Source organism: Trematomus bernacchii, unplaced genomic scaffold, assembly GCF_902827165.1.
Source record: "Trematomus bernacchii unplaced genomic scaffold, fTreBer1.1, whole genome shotgun sequence".
NCBI lineage: Eukaryota > Metazoa > Chordata > Actinopteri > Perciformes > Nototheniidae > Trematomus > Trematomus bernacchii.
Window position 1 is genome coordinate 3,397,095 of NW_022987839.1, and position 20,629 is coordinate 3,417,723.

General features: G+C 39.6%; 2 protein-coding genes across 5 annotated transcripts in view; both read right to left on the minus strand.

Annotated features, from left to right (window-relative positions):
- Nucleotides 1-2,134: 2,134 nt before the first annotated feature.
- si:ch211-106k21.5 (leucine-rich repeat-containing protein 38) lies at nt 2,135-11,910 on the minus strand. 2 transcript variants are annotated; one of them, XM_034153201.1, is made up of 4 exons: nt 11,790-11,910; nt 5,800-5,953; nt 4,506-5,725; nt 2,135-3,382 (listed from the first exon to the last, which is right to left on the minus strand). In XM_034153201.1, the coding sequence occupies exon 3, from the start codon at nt 5,721-5,723 to the stop codon at nt 4,512-4,514; it is 1,212 nt and encodes a 403-aa protein (XP_034009092.1). In that variant the 5' UTR covers nt 5,724-5,725; nt 5,800-5,953; nt 11,790-11,910; the 3' UTR covers nt 2,135-3,382; nt 4,506-4,511. The 2 variants fall into 2 exon arrangements, with proteins under 2 accessions (XP_034009092.1, XP_034009093.1); XM_034153202.1 differs by having other exon boundaries at nt 5,796-5,953.
- Nucleotides 11,911-13,173: 1,263 nt separating this feature from the next.
- Nucleotides 13,174-20,629, minus strand: part of LOC117500128 (zinc finger protein GLIS1) — a 41,524-nt gene continuing 34,068 nt past the window's right edge. For 2 of the 3 annotated variants that reach the window (XM_034152825.1, XM_034152826.1), the window contains exons 7-9: nt 15,713-15,846; nt 15,439-15,537; nt 13,174-14,730 (exon numbers count right to left, since the gene is read on the minus strand). In XM_034152825.1, the coding sequence (XP_034008716.1) occupies nt 14,609-14,730; nt 15,439-15,537; nt 15,713-15,846 (355 nt within the window). In that variant the 3' untranslated portion in view covers nt 13,174-14,608. The remainder of the gene's footprint in view (nt 14,731-15,438; nt 15,538-15,712; nt 15,847-20,629) is intronic. The other variant, XM_034152827.1, reaches the window with a different exon arrangement.

Below are 20,629 nucleotides of genomic sequence, written 5' to 3' on the forward strand. Positions count from 1 at the left end.
TTATCTCATAAACAAAGAAACATTAAGGCTCTTTATTGACAGAAAACAGTGAAAGAGCATCTGACTCATTTAATGTCATGCTCATTCAAAACACTGAAAGAACAAATCAGCTGTTTGCACTCCATATTATTACATTATTACAATTTCCTATAATGTTAATTGTTATTTTTCAACTGAAATATGCAGCAGTGGACTAAGAACACATACTCAAGTCATGTTAATAAGTATAATTGAAGTACCTTAGTTGACTATTTTAATACACCCCTACTACATTTTGGAGTCATACATGGAGATACATAAGTCTATATACATAGATTGTATTGGCTGACTGTTTTTCTTGCAATTAAACACCCAAAATGTTAAGCTCCTCTCTACAGTCTTATTCCTGAGATATCCAGAAATGATGCCCACTGGTATATAAAGTATTTCAAAAATGAATATCACATGATCTCATACATATTACTCTTAAATGGACTATGCAAAAATAACTTTTGTACTTTGATTTTGAATGCAAGTTTTCCTTGTAACATTTGTCCACTGTTGAATTGTTACTTTTACTTAGGTTAAATATCTGAGGACTTTTTCTACCTCTATAAGTATGACACAAAAATATAATTTAAAAACGATTTTACACGTACTTTCCACTTTTTCATGTGTGTCTCTATCCCATGTTAATCTAGAGCAGGGGGGTCAAACTCAATTTCATCACGGGCCACATCAGCATTATGGTTGCATTCAAAGGGCCGGTTGTAACTTGAAGACTTTATAAAAATACATATATAAATATATCATATATAAAATAATGTATTATATTACATTATTGCCTCTGCATTGGATTATTATCGGATAGGGTAATAACTTCATAATTAACTACGTCTGAAAGCAGAAGTCTAGGGCAAATAATTGCAAGTCTCTTCAGTGTGAATGTCACAAAATGATTTAAAAGGAAAAGCCACATTCTGGACATTTTGAAGAAAAAAAGTCCAATTCTAAGAAAAAGTCAAATTTGAGATGCATTGTGGGACATGTAGTTTATGGGCAATGTGCTTCTGTAAATCGGCATGTAACCGTATAATAAACATATTACATTCTTTCAGAGCTCTTGTGGGGCCACATGAAGTGAAGTCACGGGCCGGATTTGGCCCCCGGGCCTTGAGTTTGAAACCCCTGATCTAGAATCAATGGTTAGACTTTAATCTTGATTTATAGACAAAATAAACTCCCATAAACCTCCATAGATTTTGTTTTCCATCGTTTCCTGCTCATATATTTCCGGTCTTGCACTGGATCTCCTGGTCCTTGGTTTAGGCTTTTGAGAACAGGACAGACTGATCGTATTGGGTTTCCTAACGCGGTAATTACAACTTCCCACAGCGAGGTGAAATTAGAGCTCAAAGTGGGATTTCAGGTATCTGGGGGCGGCCCGGGTCATTGTCGGTTCAGAAAGATACGAAAGGCCACAGAAAAAAAGGTTAAATGAAAAGATCTGGAGCATGCAGCAAAAAAAGGAAGCAAAATAATAAAAATATTTAGTTTCTGTTTGTTTGTCATCATCATCATCATCATCATCATCCTCATCATACACTGAGGCACAAATCTGGAATTTTCTTTTTCTTGCAACAATAAACATTTTGTATATAAAAAACTGTGAAGTTAGTGCATCTGCCAGAATAAACAATATAATATTAATCAGTGCATCATACCAGTATACCCATTTAGTTTAAACAGACAAGGATCACTAATGCTATATGCTAGTAGCTGTTACTAAACAAACAGAGGTTAAGGACTAAATTCACTTTACAAATGTTGAGGTCATAGGTTCTTATTACTCTCGGCAAGTTTGGACCAGAAACCAACATCAAAGTCTCTAAAATTGTTGATCCAGATTAATAATTTATTCTTAATGTATCATTTGAAGGCCTAAAAGAAGGCAAGTTGTAATTTATTGAACCTAAAAGACATGTTTTAATTGACACTGGCAGTTAGCTTAGTCTAGCTTAGCAACATTACAGCACAGCAGGCCTGAACATTTGGGGATTTATTTAACAGTATAACAAGAAAAATACTTGTAATCCAAAGACTTTGGAGGCTGTTGTGCTTTTTTTTTAGCCTTTCAAAAAAAACAACACAAGAACAAAAGTAGACCGTGTTTATATGCGGTATCGTCATCGCTAGCATGAACACTGGTAGCCAAATGTTACTTTCAATTTACCTAGGTAGATACATGTGCCAAAAAAATGGCTAGTGACATAGTTTCAGAAAAAATAACAAGCCTGTATTTGTCAAGCCAATTCTTGGGAACATCTGACAGTTAACAATAAGATAAACCAAATAAATAATGCTACCAATAGAATGGTAAAACTACATTTGCCTAGTAGCTACAATACACTTACATTTGTTATATCAGGTTATTTCTCTGTGTACAAAATTACAAAAAGCAACATTCACTCATTTGTCTGCTTGTCTTTTGACCTAAGGACCTCTGGCAGTAAACCTCACAGTGTCCATAAATAAATCTTTAATGGAAAAAACTTGATAACCCCACTGGAAAATTACCTCCGGTGTTTTAAATTCCAGGAAGCTCCACACCCTTCAGGCTGCACCCACTTTCTGTGTGTCCGTCTCACTAAACACGAGGCAATTAGCGTTAGACGTTTCCCACAACTTGGATGACCCTGATTTTTTAGTTTTTGTGTCTCCAGTGTCATTTTGTGGTAGAACCATTGCACAGAAATGCTCTACATCTCAGGTTACTTTACAGAGATTTGTATCTTAAAACCAGCATTCCCCTGCATTTAGATCTGACTGCGCTGATTGTTTCCAACATATACGCACATTTAGTACGTGACGTGAACCATGAGCAAGCCTTTCATCCTTTATCCAGGGGCATATATAAATTTAGACTCCTCACCTAAGCTTTACATTCCACATTTCACAATGAATTAACTGTTGGCCCTGCAATGAGATTAGTCATTAGTCATTGTTCATTTCTGGATGTGCAGCTTAAAGTGAAGGATCCAGAACATCCTGTATGCAGTACAAGTCACACTGGAAAGCCTTAAACAATTACACTTGGGTGAGTTAAAGGAGAGTGCACACAAAAGAGTGCCTGACTTCGATTAATAATGCATTTAAAATATGTCCTGCTCTTTGTAATACAGGTGAAAACAATATGAAGTGTTCATTTGTGTGGAGTGCAACATCATATATACAATAAATGTCTTAGTTTTTTCCAGAGTGAAAAAAGGCGGGCCTCCCTTTCAAACGTCACTGCGTTGCTCAGGTCCCACAGGAAAAGCTCCGGATTAAATCACTTCCTCTTACATTGTGAAAGCACAGTGGTCGGACCACTCTCTCTCTCACAATAGATAACTTGCTTTTTCTGTAACACACACACACACACACACACACACACACACACACACACACACACACACACACACACACACACACACACACACACACACACACACACACACACACACACACACACACACACACACACAGGGTCTGTTTAGAGCATCATTTGACATTTTGATGGAAAACACTTTCTTGTCAAGAGTTAGATGAGAAGAAAGATGCAGGTTCTCAGAGACAGGATTAGCTTAGCCTAGCTTGGCATGTCCTCTGTTCCCATGATCCTATGTTATTTATATAAACTAACATATTCAAATATTTGTAAGGGCTGTATTTGCAGAGAAAATTGTAAACAAATAAAGGGAGATGGACGATTGAAAAGAGGTTTGAATGGTAAAGATCTTTTAACCCACAGCCATATATCACAACTTTGGTGACTGACTAGCGCTAGCAGTTTTCTTGTTAGCTGTTAGCTAACCAGCTACAGTAGCTTTCAAACTAGTTCTGCAAAAATAGTGACATCTTCAAAAAGCTTCTTGCCTTGCCTAATTCAAAAAGAGTGGGTGGATAAACTTAAACTTTACCACTTTCTGGTTTCAACAAAGCTCACTAATTTATAGGTTGTATCTAATAAGTTGAATCGACATGTAGAAACAAACACAACACAGTCAGGCTATCTGTTTCCCTGCTTCCAGTCTTTATGCTACGCTAACGGCTCTATACTTTAAGCCCCAAAAATAAACTTGGTTTCAAAACTTAAGTTTCTCTTTAAAATGAATGTTTATCACTAAATAAGCAAGAGTCAAAGTTTAAGTAAAGGAAAATATCCATATTTTGCAGTTTAACACTCAACGATGTTCAAACCAGTGAAAAGAGCACAGATAAAAACTAATGCAGAAATCTGTGAGTGTGAATTAACTGAACTTTGCTGCTGTGTTTATTGTATTTTTGTACTTCTGGCACAACAATTTCCTTCGGGATAAATAAAGTCTTATCATATCTTAACAAAGTTTTTTGTTTGACTCCAAACCGAGAAGCTGATTGAGCAAATAGATTTTAGAGAACTTTAAAACAAACATATGTAGGATTAAAATCTTCTCATGTAACTCTTGTAAAAAAAGAAACTACATTTGAGCAATTCTTTTGACCTGTTGTCACGAGAGGCTGACGTTCTCATACTCTCCGTGGTCCGAGTCCTCGAGCTCGATCCCGGGCACCAGGCTGTAGTACTCGGTGCTCTGAGTGAGGTACGCCTTCTCTCTGTCAGTCGAGTCCTTCATCACCTCCGTCACGCTCACCGTGTCCAGCTCGGTCTTCTTGGTCCCTTCAGAGCCCGGAGGAACCTGCTTCCCCTCTGAGGAGCAGATGGAGGTCACACGAGGAAGAGACTCCACCGAACCCAGCTTAATCTCCACCTCTTCGTAGATGTCTCTGGTGCTGCCCAGCAGGGTGGAGGCTGGGCGGAGCAGCAACTGGTTCTTCAGGATCCCCTCTTTGTGTTCTGCTTTATTTTGATCGCCAGGCGTAGGTTTCTGCTTGCTGCGATGCTTCTGGCAGTTACTGGAGTTGGTAGCTCTCTTTTTCGAGGTGCTTAATGACGCTTCCTTCTTCTTCCTCTTCCTCCCGCAGCACCAGCAGAGCACCAGGGCAGAGAGGATGAGGAGCGGCAGCACGATGAAGAGCGCGGTGAGACCAGCTGGGCGGCACACGTCACTGATTCTCACCGAGAACACCGTCCTGCCGGCCAGGTGCCGAGGAGTCACGCAGGTCAGGTTCCTCACCAGATCCTGCATCTTAACCGTCCTGTTCAACTTCCCAGCGTCCTCCAGGCCTTCCAGTAACACACAGGAGCAATCCCACGGGTTCCCATCCAGATCCAGGGTTTGCAGACGGGGCCTCACAAGCACAGAGTCTGGGAGGAGGCGAAGCTGGTTCCCCTGAAGATTCAGCTTCTGGAGGACGTCTGATTCCTGGAGGAAACCCTCAGGCAGCTCCTGAATCAGATTCCCGCTCAAATCCACCTCCATTAGCCTCGGCTGCCCGCTTAGAAACCCCCTGGGCAACACTGTGAGTCTGTTATGACCCAAGTAAACCCTCTGCAAGGTAGACACGTCGTTGCCGGTCATATTAACCGAGCTGATATTACAGAAGGAGAGATCCAGCGTCTTAATGTTCGTCTCGTTGGTAAACACAGACCAGTGCACATGGCTGAAAGTGGAGCCGGAGTAGTTCAAGCAACAGGCGTCAGCAGGTATCTCAAAGGGAAACTGGGATAAAACAGTGGCTTCTGGACATACACATGCTCTCACAGGTTCCATCTTCAACAGGAACAAGAAGATCAGCAGGGCGCCACGCTGGGAAGGCATCTCTGAAACAGAAAACAGACTGTAACTTCACCTGTGCTGCTTAAGAATCCATCTTTCTTTCTCTCTTCTTACCTACCTGCCTCCTGTCTCTCCTTCTCTGACTGGATCAGCTTTATGAAGGCTCACGGTTGTAAACCTAGCGATTTCTCCGAGGACTCCTTGTTGCCGTGAGGATTGGGGGGGTTGGCATGGTGATGCGGGTCACTGGGGATCAGGAGTCCAGTGTTTGGCTGTCGGAGAGGAAACAGATGCTGCTGTGAGTTTCACATGAAGGCTCTGCTCTTAATTGGCAGATGGAGGTTGTACAAACATTACCTGAAGGCAAAGATGGAGCCTGAAGAGGTTCAGCCAGCAGGTTATTGTGTTTACTTAGAGTGGAAGCGCCCTTAAATCTGATGTAAAGATTTAATTTATTTTATATTTTAGGCTCCTTCTAAATTAAAGGTGGGGTAGGTAAGTTTGAGAAATCGGCTCGAGATCGCTAGAATTTGAAAATACACAACCGGAGAAAATCTGCCACTTCCTTACAGAGCCCCTCCTCCAACACACACGAACGCGCACATGACCAATGAGGGCACGAGATAAGTTTGTGCACAGATGGAAGGCTGACAGGCAGGTAGGCCATCCAGTTATTTTAGCCGGGCCGGCTCAGATGATTGGTCGTGCTTTTTACAGTACTACGGCTTCCACAGATGAGATTTTATGGATTTTTTGTCAAAGCACTTAAGATATTCATTGCTATCGGGATGTTAAGAGCATTCCATGGAATATAACAAAAAGTGTATCTCGAGCCGGTTTCTCAAACTTACCTACCCCACCTTTAATGGAAATGATCTGTCAATAAACCTAACTTGTTATTAATTGTTAAAAATGTTTATCCATCTAATCTTAAAACAAATTGCTCGTGTTTTCAGTAATTTAGAAGTTTTCAGTCAATGTTGCGGTAATTAAAGATTTATCCTTTATTTTTCTCTTTTGACTGTGTAAGTCTTTTCTTTTGTTGTGTTCTTTTGTTGTGTACTGATGATATTGTACATGTTGTTTACTATGGTGGAAAAACTAACAAAAACAGAAAAGGCTTTCTGACAGGGAATGGAAGCCATTATAAACCATCTGTCAGCATCATTTACTTTTAGGAGGTCTAAGTAATAATAATAAATAATGTGAGATTCCCTAAACTCACTGTAATTCATGTAGAATTTCCCCCTGTATGGCTATTTCAGTGTCATGTTTGATACCGTGTGTCTACTTGACAGACCGTAACATGACAACATTTGGGAAACCCTATAATTGAAGAGATTAAAAAAGTAATTGCTGGGCACTTCCTAAATCTCCTATGTGTTCAGCGACGCTGCCTGAACATAAAAGCATGTGTGGTCGACATAAACAAGGCCTGTGTTTTCTGACTTTACATGTGAAGCAGGCAGGAAGAGAGGGAGTGTGTTCGGTCATCAGACTTCCTCACACACCACAATGGAAATCTGCTCCACAGTCCGGAGGCAGGAATGTGCTAACACCCCAAACAGCACCAGAGGATAGTTTAAACAGGACCAATGTGTCCGCTGGGATCATCCATTAACCAAAGAATCAATTCACCTGCTGATGTTAAAACGCTATTTGCAAAGACGTTCACTTGGACTGTACTTTGTCACAGTTAATGCTCATCTCAGCATGCTAACAAGCTCAATAATGATGACGCTGGATTTTAGCATGCTGACATTGGCTAAACAAGTGCAGCTAGGGCTGATGGGAATGTTTGGACATAAAGCAAAGACATATTAAACATTTGATCTGATGAATGTGCCGAATGAAAGCTTTTGTCTCATTCACTAGGCAAGCATTCATCGTTTGAATTGACGAGAGCAATCTTGCAGTCCAGTATGTAAAGAGTCAATAGGAGCTACTCTTTAAGAGTTCTTAAAAGTAATAATGAACCATAGAAATGAGAAGACTACACATGTATTTTCAGCCTGGACTTCAGCAGAGCAGCAGAGTGTCTAACAAACGCAGGAAGTGTGCGTCACAGGAAAGAAACTCTGACTCTTTGTTTCTGGCAGAGATGATGTAATATATCCAACATAGAGCAGAGGGTGGGAGGATGAGATACTGCAGGTACGAGGAGGGCTGTTTACGTTATCAAGAGTTATTTTCATTCTTTTGTGACACTGTACTTAATAGTAATCTAACATGGAGATAATCAGCCAAAACCTAGCAGTGGAAAGTGACAACTATTATGACAACTCATTTTAATAAGAAATGAGCAACCTCAAAGTACATAAATATGTTAAAATCAGCTCCACATTTACAAGCTGCAACATAAACGTGATTTAATGAAAGATCACTTTTATAATCAATAATATAAATCATGAAAATAATGATGTTTGTTTTGAGTCTAATGCTGATTTAGTTTTACTTAAACAAGGACTTTTACATGTAGAGTATTGGTGTTATTGATATCTTTATTCATGCCTTGAGTTTTCTTCCACTTCTGTCAACACAGAGTAATATTCAACCAGGTTGTTTTTGTTCTCCGTGGTTCACAGCAGGTGAAACAGTTAATATTTCCGGCAGCAGACGGACGGAGAGCCGGTTGTTTGGATTAAATAAAAGAACAAAAGGTGATTGATGTGAGAAATGACAGCTACCACAGCTGAACAAAGAGCAGATACACGTCCAGTGAAAGTCTCCATTATATTACAATATAGTCATCAACTTCATCTTTCTGCCCCTCATTAAGGGGCTACATGATTTCATTCAAAATAACTTAAACGCTGCAAAAAACAAGGTGTTGATATAACATTGATATGTTATCACCTTTTAAATTGAAGACATGCATTTATGGTTGAAATAGCATACACAGATCAACAATAACTTCAATTTAAAGGGGGGGTAGGTAAGTTTGAGAAACCGGCTCGAGATACACTTTTTGTTATATTCCATGGAATGCTCTTAACATCCCGATAGCAATGAATATCTTAAGTGCTTTGACAAAAAATCCATAAAAAAATGTCATCTGTGGAAGCCGTGGTACTGTAAAAAGCACGACCAATCATTTTAGCCGGCCTGGCTAAAATAACTGGATGGCCTACCTGCCTGTCAGCCTTCCATCTGTGCACAAACTTATCTCGTGCCCTCATTGGTCATGTGCACGTTCGTGTGTGTTGGAGGAGGGGCTCTGTAAGGAAGTGGAAGATTTCAGCCGCCGTCACTGACGTTCAACCACACAACATCAGCCGTTAGCTGTTAGCAGTTAGCACACAGAGCTCACAGCTCCTCATATCCGTTCAGAAACTGGACAAAAATTAAACAAGTACAAACCACAGACTGTCTGTGTCATGGTGCATACAGTCGCTGCTTATTTATGTCTGTAGGCCGTTGTTATGAGTGTGGAATGAGCATATACAACGTTAGCTTAGCCTGGTTGACCCGATCTTCATTCAGAAAACAAGCATTTTAAAAGGTGTTTTGCCTGCCGTCTTGTCTGCAGACTTTAAAAGCATTAATTCATGGGTGTTACTAACCGGTATCAGTATGTTGTTACTTCGGCATCATTTAGAAACGTGTATTACAATTTAATCACGGTAAAATATGTTCATTTGTTGTAGTTGTAGCTCCCGAGCCAGCGCGTCTTGTTTGAATGATGCGAGTAAACACAGCTGGCAGCCGCGGTGAACCTCCAGCGTTTAGAGCGATGCGATAGGAGCGATTAGAGCGAAGCGAATAGTCGCATCGCGTCCGGTGTGAACGCAGCATAAGGAAGTAGCAGATTTCTTCCGGCTGTGTATTTTCAAATTCTAGCGCACTCGAGCTGGTTTCTCCAAAATTACCTACCCCACCTTTAAGTGGAGTATTTTTCCAAGTGATGAATTGAGTCAAATATTGTGTCCTTTCCATCTGTGTTTAGCGGCTTAATGCTCCACTATATTTACCAGCTAGTCAATTACCTTTTCAGCGGTTTTATGCTTGACAGGTTGAGTAAACTTTTTAATCAAAAACAGCTGACTGCTGCTGGAACTGTTGAGAGTAAACCAAACTGTTAAAGTTGTGGGACGTAAAACAACAAGATAAAAAACTCTGTAAAGCTGAGAGTAACAGCAGAGACTTCTTCCACATGCAAGAAGCCTTGTTGTCATGTTTATATACATTTATTTATTAAAGTAGCATTTTATTTCAAAGATATGTGACACTTATTGCTCTGTGATGCTGTTTAGTTCATTTGGTTCAATTTAAAGCAGCAATTTCTTCTTAAATCCCCCAGAAAATAGAGATAGAAAGGCTGTTTTTGTTCTGCGGGGCACTTAACAATCACTTGATGCTTTGAAGGAGATACATATAGTTAAATGTGTGATTAAATCGACCTTTTCAGATAAGCTTGTGTTTGCTTTTAATCTCAACCTTTAATTTAAAATGTTACCGTGTGAACTGAGCCTCCTGTTATTAATACACATTTCATATCCTCGTTATTTGCATGCTGCACTGCTCTGTACAAAGCGCTTGTCCTCACCGATAGCTATCAACAGACGTTATATTCAACATTTGAGGAAAAGGAAATAGTTCTATGAGGGTAACAATTTGCTTAGATTTGGATGATTTGGTCGTAGTTTGATGTAAGACTTTTGTATGTGTTTCTAATTCCAAGCATTCACTAATTGAGATAAGTGTGGCTGCTCAGCTGATAAGAGAAAGAGTGAGGTGAGAGTCGACTCACACGTTACGCTATCTGACAGAAGAGCAGATCTGCAGTCACTCAGGTTTCTGCACAACAGTTTCAAGACAACAGTGTGAATATCTGCAGATGAGTTTATCTTTGGGTAACAGTTCAGATAAGTGACTTTAAACACGTCTGAAACAACTGATCACCTCTTTTACAATGCAGTGTTTGTCTATGGCTCAATAAATTGATTTTAATCATAATACATTTAATTGATAACTACTCAAAGACACTTTACCTAAAGGTTTTTCAACTGCAACACTTGATCTCAAAGGGACATTACTCATGGACTCTTTTTTGAAGATTTGAAAGAGGACTTTTTGGTTAATAATAATCTTTTTTTGGTACATTTTAATACAAATCCAAATATATGAAAGTGAATCCTAAGTTTCCTATTGAGTTTCTTTCATTTGTAAAAGCTTTGAAGTTAATGAAAAACAAGAATGCAACAAAACTGTTTTGGACATGAAATCCCTAGACTTATTTTGCCTTTAGTATTATTATTATTATTTGATATTGTAAAGTCTTGTTTAAGGATTCATTAAGAGTTGTAAGACTTTCACAGGTAATCTTGGCTTTTGCACCTTATTCCAGTCAATTATTGCGAACACATCTTAAAGCCATGTTGTTTTGTGCATTACAAATGAAAAACAAAAACGATATGAGACACTTGTTAAACTGAGCCTTGGAGCTGTGAGTTTGACACCTCATAATCCAAACAGAGAGATGAAGTTCTCCTCTCAGGGTGTGAAGAGGAGTGAGGTTTAAATCTGGGGAACATGGGTGATGTCACGCTCTAACAATGTGAGCAGCTACATCCTCTCTGAGGCAGCTTCCTCTCACATATAACGGTCTCCTTTCATTCAGCTTTCATCATCAAATATGTTAAAAAGCAGGGCTGCAGCACCACAAACCAGAGACGGACATTTTCTGAGGATTTCAGTTTCCAAAAATTAAAGTTTTTAGGCCTAATTGTCTTAGTTCGTATACTTAATATCATTAACATGCACAAATTCAAGGTAACGTAAATACAAAAGTAGTCAAGTTTCAGAATTTGTGTAGGTATAAAAACAACAAAATACTGAACAGAACATTATCAAACAGTTCTACATCAATTAAATGCAAAAAAACAGAATTAATGAGTTAATTTAATGTACTTTCTTGTGTTTAGTCACACTTTTTTAAGGGGTGGGGTTGAATTGTGGAGGACTCATCATGACCCCCGTATATCTGACTGCACCTCTGCACAAAACACATCATAATATCACTATAACAACTACACCCTGTGAATCAAAAACAACACGTTAACCATGCATGCACACACCTGTTTGAGATATAAACACGTGTCTTCTTACCTGTGACGTTCATGTCCGCTGCAGGTGTTTCTCCGTCTGAAGCTGGAGAGAGATGAGACTCTTCTTCAGATTTCAGTCTCCACAGCAGCGGTGAGTTCCTCCTCTCTGCATCCCGGCAGCAGCTCCCCTCCTCGGGTCAGAGGGTGTGTCTCCCTCCGAGCGGAATGTGGACATACAGCTTCCAAATAGCATGTGTGAGTGTTGGTGTGTGTGTGTGTGTGTGTGTGTGTGGTAATCATGTTTATTCACACACACAGTGCGTTTATCTTCGACTGAAACTGGCTGATTTAATCTTTACGTGTTTCAGTGACCGCAGAGCGCCCCCTGGTGGTTAATATTAAGTTTATCATCAAACTGTTGAAAGTAAAGGTTCATGTTAATCTTATTGCATAATGATACAAGCATTTAAACCTTTTCAAACTGGTATTTCCACTATAGTTTCGTGCTTGAAAATGAGTTTCAATGACTTCGGCTACAAGTTTAATTGAGTTGATCAGTTGGTTTTTATTTAATAAGTCTAATCACTTAATTGAATAAGTTCATTTTCAGGTTTCCTTTCAGTAAGGTAATTAAAGTGCTTTGTTGACACATACATTACTCTAGATTGTTTTAAAACAAATATTTCTCATTCATTTAGAATTTAACTTGGCGAATTTGATGCTATTTTAATAGACATTTTACGTCCTATTGTTTTCCAAAATGACTATTTGTTGTGTACTTAAATTATTTGTTCACACATTGCTTCATCAGTTGTCTATTGTAATTGCTAAGAAATACCTTTTTTCCTTTATTTGCTTACAAAACATTTCCCATCCTTCATTATAACACTTTTCTAAATCTTCCTTCTATTTACTTAAGTGGCTTTTTGATTCAAAGTGAACGAAAGAAAAACAAAATAGTCCTACTGTGAACCATTCACTTTTTTTTTGTATTTCTTCAGAAAGTGAAATGAGCTTATCTTTTAGTAAAACTAGAACTTTTTTAAGGCCTTCAGCTATGTATGACCAATAGATGGCAGTATGTACCAGCACTCAACAAGCTAAACACAATCTGTTAACATACATTTACACACTTTTCAACAACAGAGGCTGATATAAGATGACTTATTTAGAAATAATTGAAAGATAGTTATTTTGATAATCTATTGATGTTACATTTCACCCAAAATGCCCCAAACACTAACTGTTCCAGCTTCTCAAGGGTTAGGATTTGCTTAATTTCCTTGAAAGTAAATACAAAATGTTTTAATATTCTGCCTTTACATTTCAAGATGTAATCTCAGGTATTTTTCACAGTTTTTAAACATTATATAACGGATTATTCAAGAACATATCATCATTAATGAAAGTAACCATTGGGTTAAAGCACTAATACTAACGCAAAAACTAAACACAAACGTATACAAACAGATTTATTTGATATAAAAGACAGGAGCAGTTTTTATAAAGTCTATATACACTGGTCAATGACAATAATGTGAAAATCTTTTGCTACAAAATTAGTGTAAACATTTTTTCTGGTTGGTCGTTTTTTTGACTCTGTGATGAGACAGAGTGCAGAGAACTTATTGTAAACAATGCACACCTCCCTCTCACTGAATAAAACACTGATACAACATGTGAAGAAACAGAAAGACAATATAAAAAAGGAGATTATGCTACGCTGTTGATCGTTGTTAGGTTATATTGACACTTATTGAGTTGGCACCTCTCAGTCCATGGCAGAAAATCACAGATGGAATATTTTAGTGCAGTTTTTGTTGTTTCGTGTGTCAGTTTTAAGTCCCAGGAGTCGAACACACAGACTGTATTTATATAATATTTATATACAGACACTTGGTGGCAGTACTGCTACAGTTTATCCTCTTCTGCAGCAAAATGAAACTAGAGAAGCAGCTTCTCAATAACCCTTTGGACACATGCTACAATCTTAAATAAGTATTTTGACGTTACAGCAAAAGAGTATTCTATTATAGCAAAAACAAACTCCTCCCGTCACCATAGTTTAGCCTCTTTGCACTGGTTACCAATTTATTTTAGAATCTATTTCCTACAGTACTTCTTGTCTCACAGTAGCCAAATGTTTTAGCGTACTGACATATTGTTATCAACCCTCTCTTCTAACTCATATCGCATATCTCAAACTGCTCAAGTTGCATTAATGCAACTCATCATGATCTGCTTTAACATAAACGTTTTCTTCCTTGTGGTTCCTTAAGGTGAAGCAACTTACAACACCTTTCACACCTCGAATGATCCGAGTTGTGTGCAGTTAATATTAAAATATAACTCTCTTCTTAACTTCTCAGATTGCTTTCATTTGAATAAGGGAGCAGACACAAATTGGACACAACTAAAGTATAACTTGTAGAGCAGAAGAGTGTTGTTTTGTTCTTTGGTATCTTCATTTCAAGAAACTTATATATTGGCCTTAGGTTTTAAACCACTACATTAAAAGATTGCGTGCTGAAAAATGACAGTATTTAACATTTTATTGAGACAGAATGAACCTTACTGGAGCCAGAGAATCAGCTACCTGTTTCTATCAGATCAAACTAACCAATAAAAGCTCATAGCTCATTCAGATCACAAATGCTGCGGTCATCTCTGAACAAAAAAGTCACCGCTATTAAAAGACACTCTGACTTTAGTTATATTTTGCATTTAGTTTGTGCCATTAAAACTCCCACTGACACATGTTCTGCCTCCTTCAGCCTAGAATACACTTTGATTGTCTGCTGACACACACACCTTACATGCTGCCTTTAGTCTTCACAAAGACAAAGAGATCTGGGCTTCAGTTTCTTTTGGTTCTGGCCATCATGAGTCCAGGTAGATGGAGTAGATCTGGTTGAGGCAGCGGTCGACGCCTCCTGCCTGGAACAGGAAGCTGTCGTCAGAGTACCCGCCCCCCCCCTGCAGCTCCTGCAACAGGTCGAACCCTGAGGGACGGAAATGCAAATCTGTACACAGCTCCTTTTCTTTCACGTGAAGCAGAGTGGGCAGGCAGTGGTTGTAGAGACGGACAACACAATCATTTGCTTATTGTTCATTCTATGACATCCGAAGCAGGAGGTCAATAAAATGTACACTCGTCATAGAGGGGAGCTCGATATTGTTATATACTTATAGGCAGTCATACTGTTGCACAAATTAAAGTGACAGAAATACTTTAGTCAAGCATTAAAAAGACAGTCAGAAGTCAAGTTTCCGGAATATCCTAAACAGAAAAAATGTGTCTTGATGCATGTTCACTTTTATTTTGTATCCCGGTAAAGTGTCTTTGAGCACCAGTAAAAGCGCTGGATAAAATAAATATATTATTATGTTTTCATCCAATATGGTTATGTGAATATTAAGGAAACATTGTATTTATATTTCTTTAATGTATTCATTGCAATCCTTTTTGCATTTTCTTTTACAATAACACAAGCTTTTTTTCAGCTTTGTGTGAAAACATTTTTGGGATATTTTTAGGCTATTTTCTTATTTTATTTTGGAATAAATAGTTATTTCACTCAACCCCACTAGCTTTCTCACCTCCACACATCTGGCCCCAAACGGCAAGAGGTGTGGCGGGAAGAGAGGGTATCAGATAATCTAAGAAGCCCTCTGATTGGAGGATATGGACCATTGCTCTGCGGTCTTACCTGTAGAGTGAGAGGTGGGGGGGTTTGAGAAGTAACTGGTGGGTTCGAAGCCCCCGTCGCTGCCTGGTGGTAGCGCCTTTCCTTCTCCGTACAGACAACCTTTAGGAAACATAGAGGAACCGTCAACACCACGAACGCTCTGACACCCTGATGCTGACACACTGATGCTGACACACTGATGCTGACACACTGATGCTGACACACTGATGCTGACACACTGATGCTGACACACTGATGCTGACACACTGATGCTGACTCCTCCCCTCCTCAGTACCTTGCTGCTGTGAGAACACCTGCTGCTGGTGGCTGTAGATCTTGTGGTACTCCTGCAGCTGGACGTCTCCTCTGTCTGAGGAGGAGCTCACCGGGCTGACGTCAGCCGACATGAACAGTGACGTCGGTCTGTTCCTGTTGGAAACACAACAACGGGTAACTATTATACTCAGTTCTTTCATATCAACATTTATGTGAGTGCAGGGACTTGCAAACACATTTCGAGGGATGGTTGCACATGTGGCGATAATCATTCACAGTGCATTTGTTTCAGCATTTGCCTTAAATCATTTCTACATCTAGAAGAAGAAGACTCATAAAAAGCTTGTGTCACATGACGGGGCAGAGGGCGTTACTTCCAGTCACTTTTTTATGGTTAAGGGATCTTAATCTAGAAATACAAGTTTGGATGACAGTGATTTAGATTGGTCTTAAACCACTAATTATGGGCTATTTGCTTTCATGCAATCACCCAAAAAAGAATCCTCCAGAGGCCTTGTGCACATCCTGGAAATATTAAGCCATTTCAACTCAAATACTGTATTTCTTTATCCATGAATATGGTTTCTTAAATCATAAAAAAAACTCAAATTTCAGTTTTTTTACAACTTCATTTGTCACCCACTTTATTTTCTTTGAATGTTGGTACCATTCATTTAAAGTAATGGTAAATAATTTATCTTAGAATAAGGCTAATTTGTAGCTATGCAACAGATTTGACTTCATTTCAATCTATGTATAGTTTTTTTAAAGTAGGTTTCGATAAAGTTGAACTCTCTGTAGTGTTCTGCAGTCTTTGATGCTGATAACCGTTATCCAGCAGTGTGGCAGCAGCTGTGTAATCACACACAAACATGTAAATACTTAAAACTGAACAAACAGTGCAGTTTATACAGGAAAGCGTTTCCAGGGGGGGTAAAATGGGCGGGCTTTGTATCCATCGTTACGCTGCAGGAATGTGCTGACTGTGCACAAACACTCTGACTCAACATGGAAACCATTGAGTCAGTGGAGCCAAGTGGACGAGAAGAAAGGAAAGACGAATATCTCTCCGAGGAGATATGGAGCTGAAAACCCCCAAAATGGTATTTAACCCCCCCCTCCTGCTTCTTCAAAGTCTCAGCAGTTCATGCGGCCTGAGAACTCTCCTGGATGATGGGCTGCAGTATATTCGTCCCTGGAGAAATAAATGGCCTTAGATTCTGCTTGAGGATTTTTAGTGGTCTTCATAAACAAGCCAGACCTCGTCAGAGAGACTAATGGCTGCCGGCCGAAGCAACTTCTATTTACGCATCTGACCAGTTTCTTTAAAAAGAAAAATGTTTGGAGATTTCTTTACATATCTTCCATTTATCATCCCCAGGTCCCTTTATTACCCATTTCCCATGTCAAATGCCATTACATTTAATTTAACAGTCCCCGGGGAGAATGACTATAAAAGCCAAGATTAATCAGGAGGACTTTTTGAAACCCAAACTGATATAACTTACAGATGGCTGCTCGGCTTCCTGAGGTAATAAAGAGCAGGCTTTGTGTAGGATTATGTAAACAAAGTGGGCTTTGATATAGTGCGACTGTTGAAATGAATGTGCCGCGATGACTGCGAGCCCCAAGAATCCAACACTTCTCTGGATTCCCCCTCGCGGCCCCGCACCATCAGAGCTGACCTTAACTATAAACAACCGCGGCTGTTCCGCGGCTCACATTCTTGCGAAGTTGCAACAACATAGCTGGGATGTCTGATCCGTGCTGCGTGGATCTGTCGTTTTGGGGCCGCTGTACCCAAAACCTTCTGATGCACGAGCTTAACAGAGCCGGAGGGAGAGTCTGTCAGCACAAAAAAGTTTCTCTGATCATATTTTACCGGCGAAACACCCCTTCATCATTTTCTTTTCTCTCTATCTAACTAAAGCCAGCAGCTCTCTGAAATCTGGAATGAGAAGAATCCTGCTTGTAGAATTTAAGCTCTTATGTTTATTTGCTTTTTTAATAGCAGCAAACTTGGACTAGATCAGAGACGGGGATGAGTGGTTTTACTAGAGAAGGTGCCAGCTTGTGCTCTGCTCTGTTTTCAGTACTGGCAAGAGGAGAGCTGCTGTGACATAGATTGACTGGATAACAGAAGATCATGTTGAATGTATGTAACACAGATGGAGGTTTAATGTGATCTAAGGGCTACCAATCAAGTACTTAGAGAGACATTTATTGCATGTTAAAGACGGGGAAAATACAAAAATGTGCGGGCATGTCAAAACATTTCAGCTAAACCAGCTCTTTGGATCCGATGTCAGTCGGAGCTTCTGCAAAATAAACTTCATTACGTCTCTTTCCCTCAAATTGTATAATAGTGTTTCTGTGTGAGAGCCATCCCAGTGAGTATTTGATGGAAACGCTGCTCCGAAAAAGCCAATCCTGCTCTCCCCCGACCGCAAAACACACAAACACTGAACATCACAAACACTCGCTGATGGACAAGCCTTAGCGCGGGCCTCTGAATCCCTCCAGTATAAAATAATTAAAAGAAGTCGAAATGGCTCGTCTCGGCCAGAGTAAACACGCGCCTGGCTATGAGGTCAGAGGAGCACAGATAATTTATTTTCACGTGTTTAACGTCTCGCTAAGTCATTTGGGGGAAAAACAAGTGCTTGTCTGGTATTGGCTTTGGCAGGCCGTGCACTGCGGGCAGCGAGGGACTCCATGACATCCTCAGTGTCTATAAAGAGACTCAATGGACAGACTGTGAAGCTCCCGCTGTAAACTGTGAGCAGATGGAGGCTGAGGGATGCTGCTTTAATGTGAGTACATTACTGTATATGTCCTAAAACACATACAAACAGACACTAAACTCTTACCTGAACATCAAATGGAAAGGACTCAAATGTTTATTAAAACTTAGCTTGGTTTGTTGAACTCCAAGAGCTTTAAATGGGTTGGTTTGACACCTAAACATCTCCTCATGTCAAGAAATCCAGGTGACAGATTTACTACATTTACAGAAGTACTTCCATCATCATTTTTTCGAAAATATTAGGATGTGCAAGGCTTATTCGAGGTTGGCAGACATACTTTAAAGTGGACCTATCATGGTATATTTAAATGATATATTGTAGGGCCATACCTATATAAGGTATATTTATACGTTTCTGTTTTCAAAATACCAAACAGATCATGCATTTTAGCCATGCCTCATTTCGCTCAATTTGCACTTTTTTTTAGCTCTGCTCTGCAAGGGCAGATTCAGTGAGAACAGCACCATCTACAGGCATGGCATATGTACTACAGCGTCTCCAGCGCTTTCGAACGGCAATGGCCGTGGCTGTCTCCTCCTGATTGGTGGAGTTAGCCCAATAGCCGTAGCGCCACCGTCCTGACGTCAGGACAGTGTTCAAATCTGGATCAGTTTTTATCAGATCCGTTGCAGCCCCTTTTTTAGAGATTTGGGTATGGAGGAAAATAGAGAGGGTTGTGTTTTCTGACACTTGGTGAGTTCCCTGGAACACCGGGGACACATATTCATGTATAAAAGACGTACAAAAGTGCATTTTGCATGATAGGTCCCCTTTAAACTAAACTACAATAAATCCACTTTTTATTTCTTACACTACGACAACTTGTTTGGGTTGTTTTTGTTCAGAAAGGAAAAAAAACTGATCTGCACCTGTGCTATATGGAAAGCACATTTAAACTTACACATGGAAACACTAGACATATATATAAAATATGGGATTTGGTAACCCTTGTTTTTCTATGAACTTACAGGAAATAAAAATGATTAGACCCGATGAAAATATAAAGTGGAAATCCTGATTTTACCTTTTACTTTTGTGTGACGATTATTGTCTCAGTTTTCCTCGATCATCGTGATGCATTTTATATTAATTGAAAAAATCACAGCGTTTACAAAAAAATCGCAAACCAAACAAAAGTGAATCGATGATTACTTCAGCACTTGCAAACGTTCAAGGCTTTTTAAGGCACTGCACACATTCAGCACATTATGCAGTCTCAGTACCAACATCACAACATCCTTTTTCAAGTTCCATAGATTGTGACTCAAAGATTTAGATATCAAGCTATACAACTTTTTCAAACTGTTTTTCCCAAGGTCCATAATAAACCTTGAGCCCAGGCATATTTATAGGTTTGAATTTGTGTTCAGAGAGAACAACACATCTCAATTGCTCTGCCATGACCCAAAGCCTATTTTAAAACAAGGTTTCGCAGAAATACGAGAGCATCAGTTATAAAACCACGAAAATTGTTATTCTGACCCTTATCAAATCTCTTTTATTAGATAGACTTCCTTTGTTGTTGCTGTTGTGCCAATAAAAGTCAGTTTACGGGCGATTCTTCAATGAACAATAATTTGAGGCCATATTGACCAGAAACGGCTGCCTGAGGCCTTCAGCTGCAGCTTTTTAGTCTCACTTCTACTTTTATACTGGGCTAGACAAAATGTGTCTCAGTTTACAGTACACATAAGTTCTGCGGCCTCCAACTACCCAATCAGGGAGACCACAAAGCCATAACTCCATCTCTGGTGATAATGTCTTGGGTTTATTCAAGAATGCACGAGCTGTTTCTGAGCCTGAGCTCTAAGACGAGGGAAAGTCACATCGGGGATTTGATGGCGTCCATATACTTGAGGTTTGACACTTGGAAGAGTTGAGCAGTTTTAAAATGGCTTGAGTAGAGGAATCGTCAAATGAATAAAGAGTTTAACGGCGAACATCCAAAAACGCAAAGAGGCGCAGAACACTGTGGTCAGTTTTTTTTTGCTATTTTTATCTGTCCTAGAAAATAGCTCCGGATGAAAACTGCCAAACTCAAACACAATCCCGTTCAGCTGCATTGTATCGGGTTGGCAGCAGAAGTCGCTGCAGCAGATGAATCAAACCGTTGCCAGACAGCAGCAGGG

Excerpts from the sequence above, each read along its gene's own strand:
- si:ch211-106k21.5 (XM_034153201.1), bottom strand. The coding sequence starts at position 5,723 with ATGCCTTCCCAGCGTGGCGCCCTGCTGATCTTCTTGTTCCTGTTGAAG.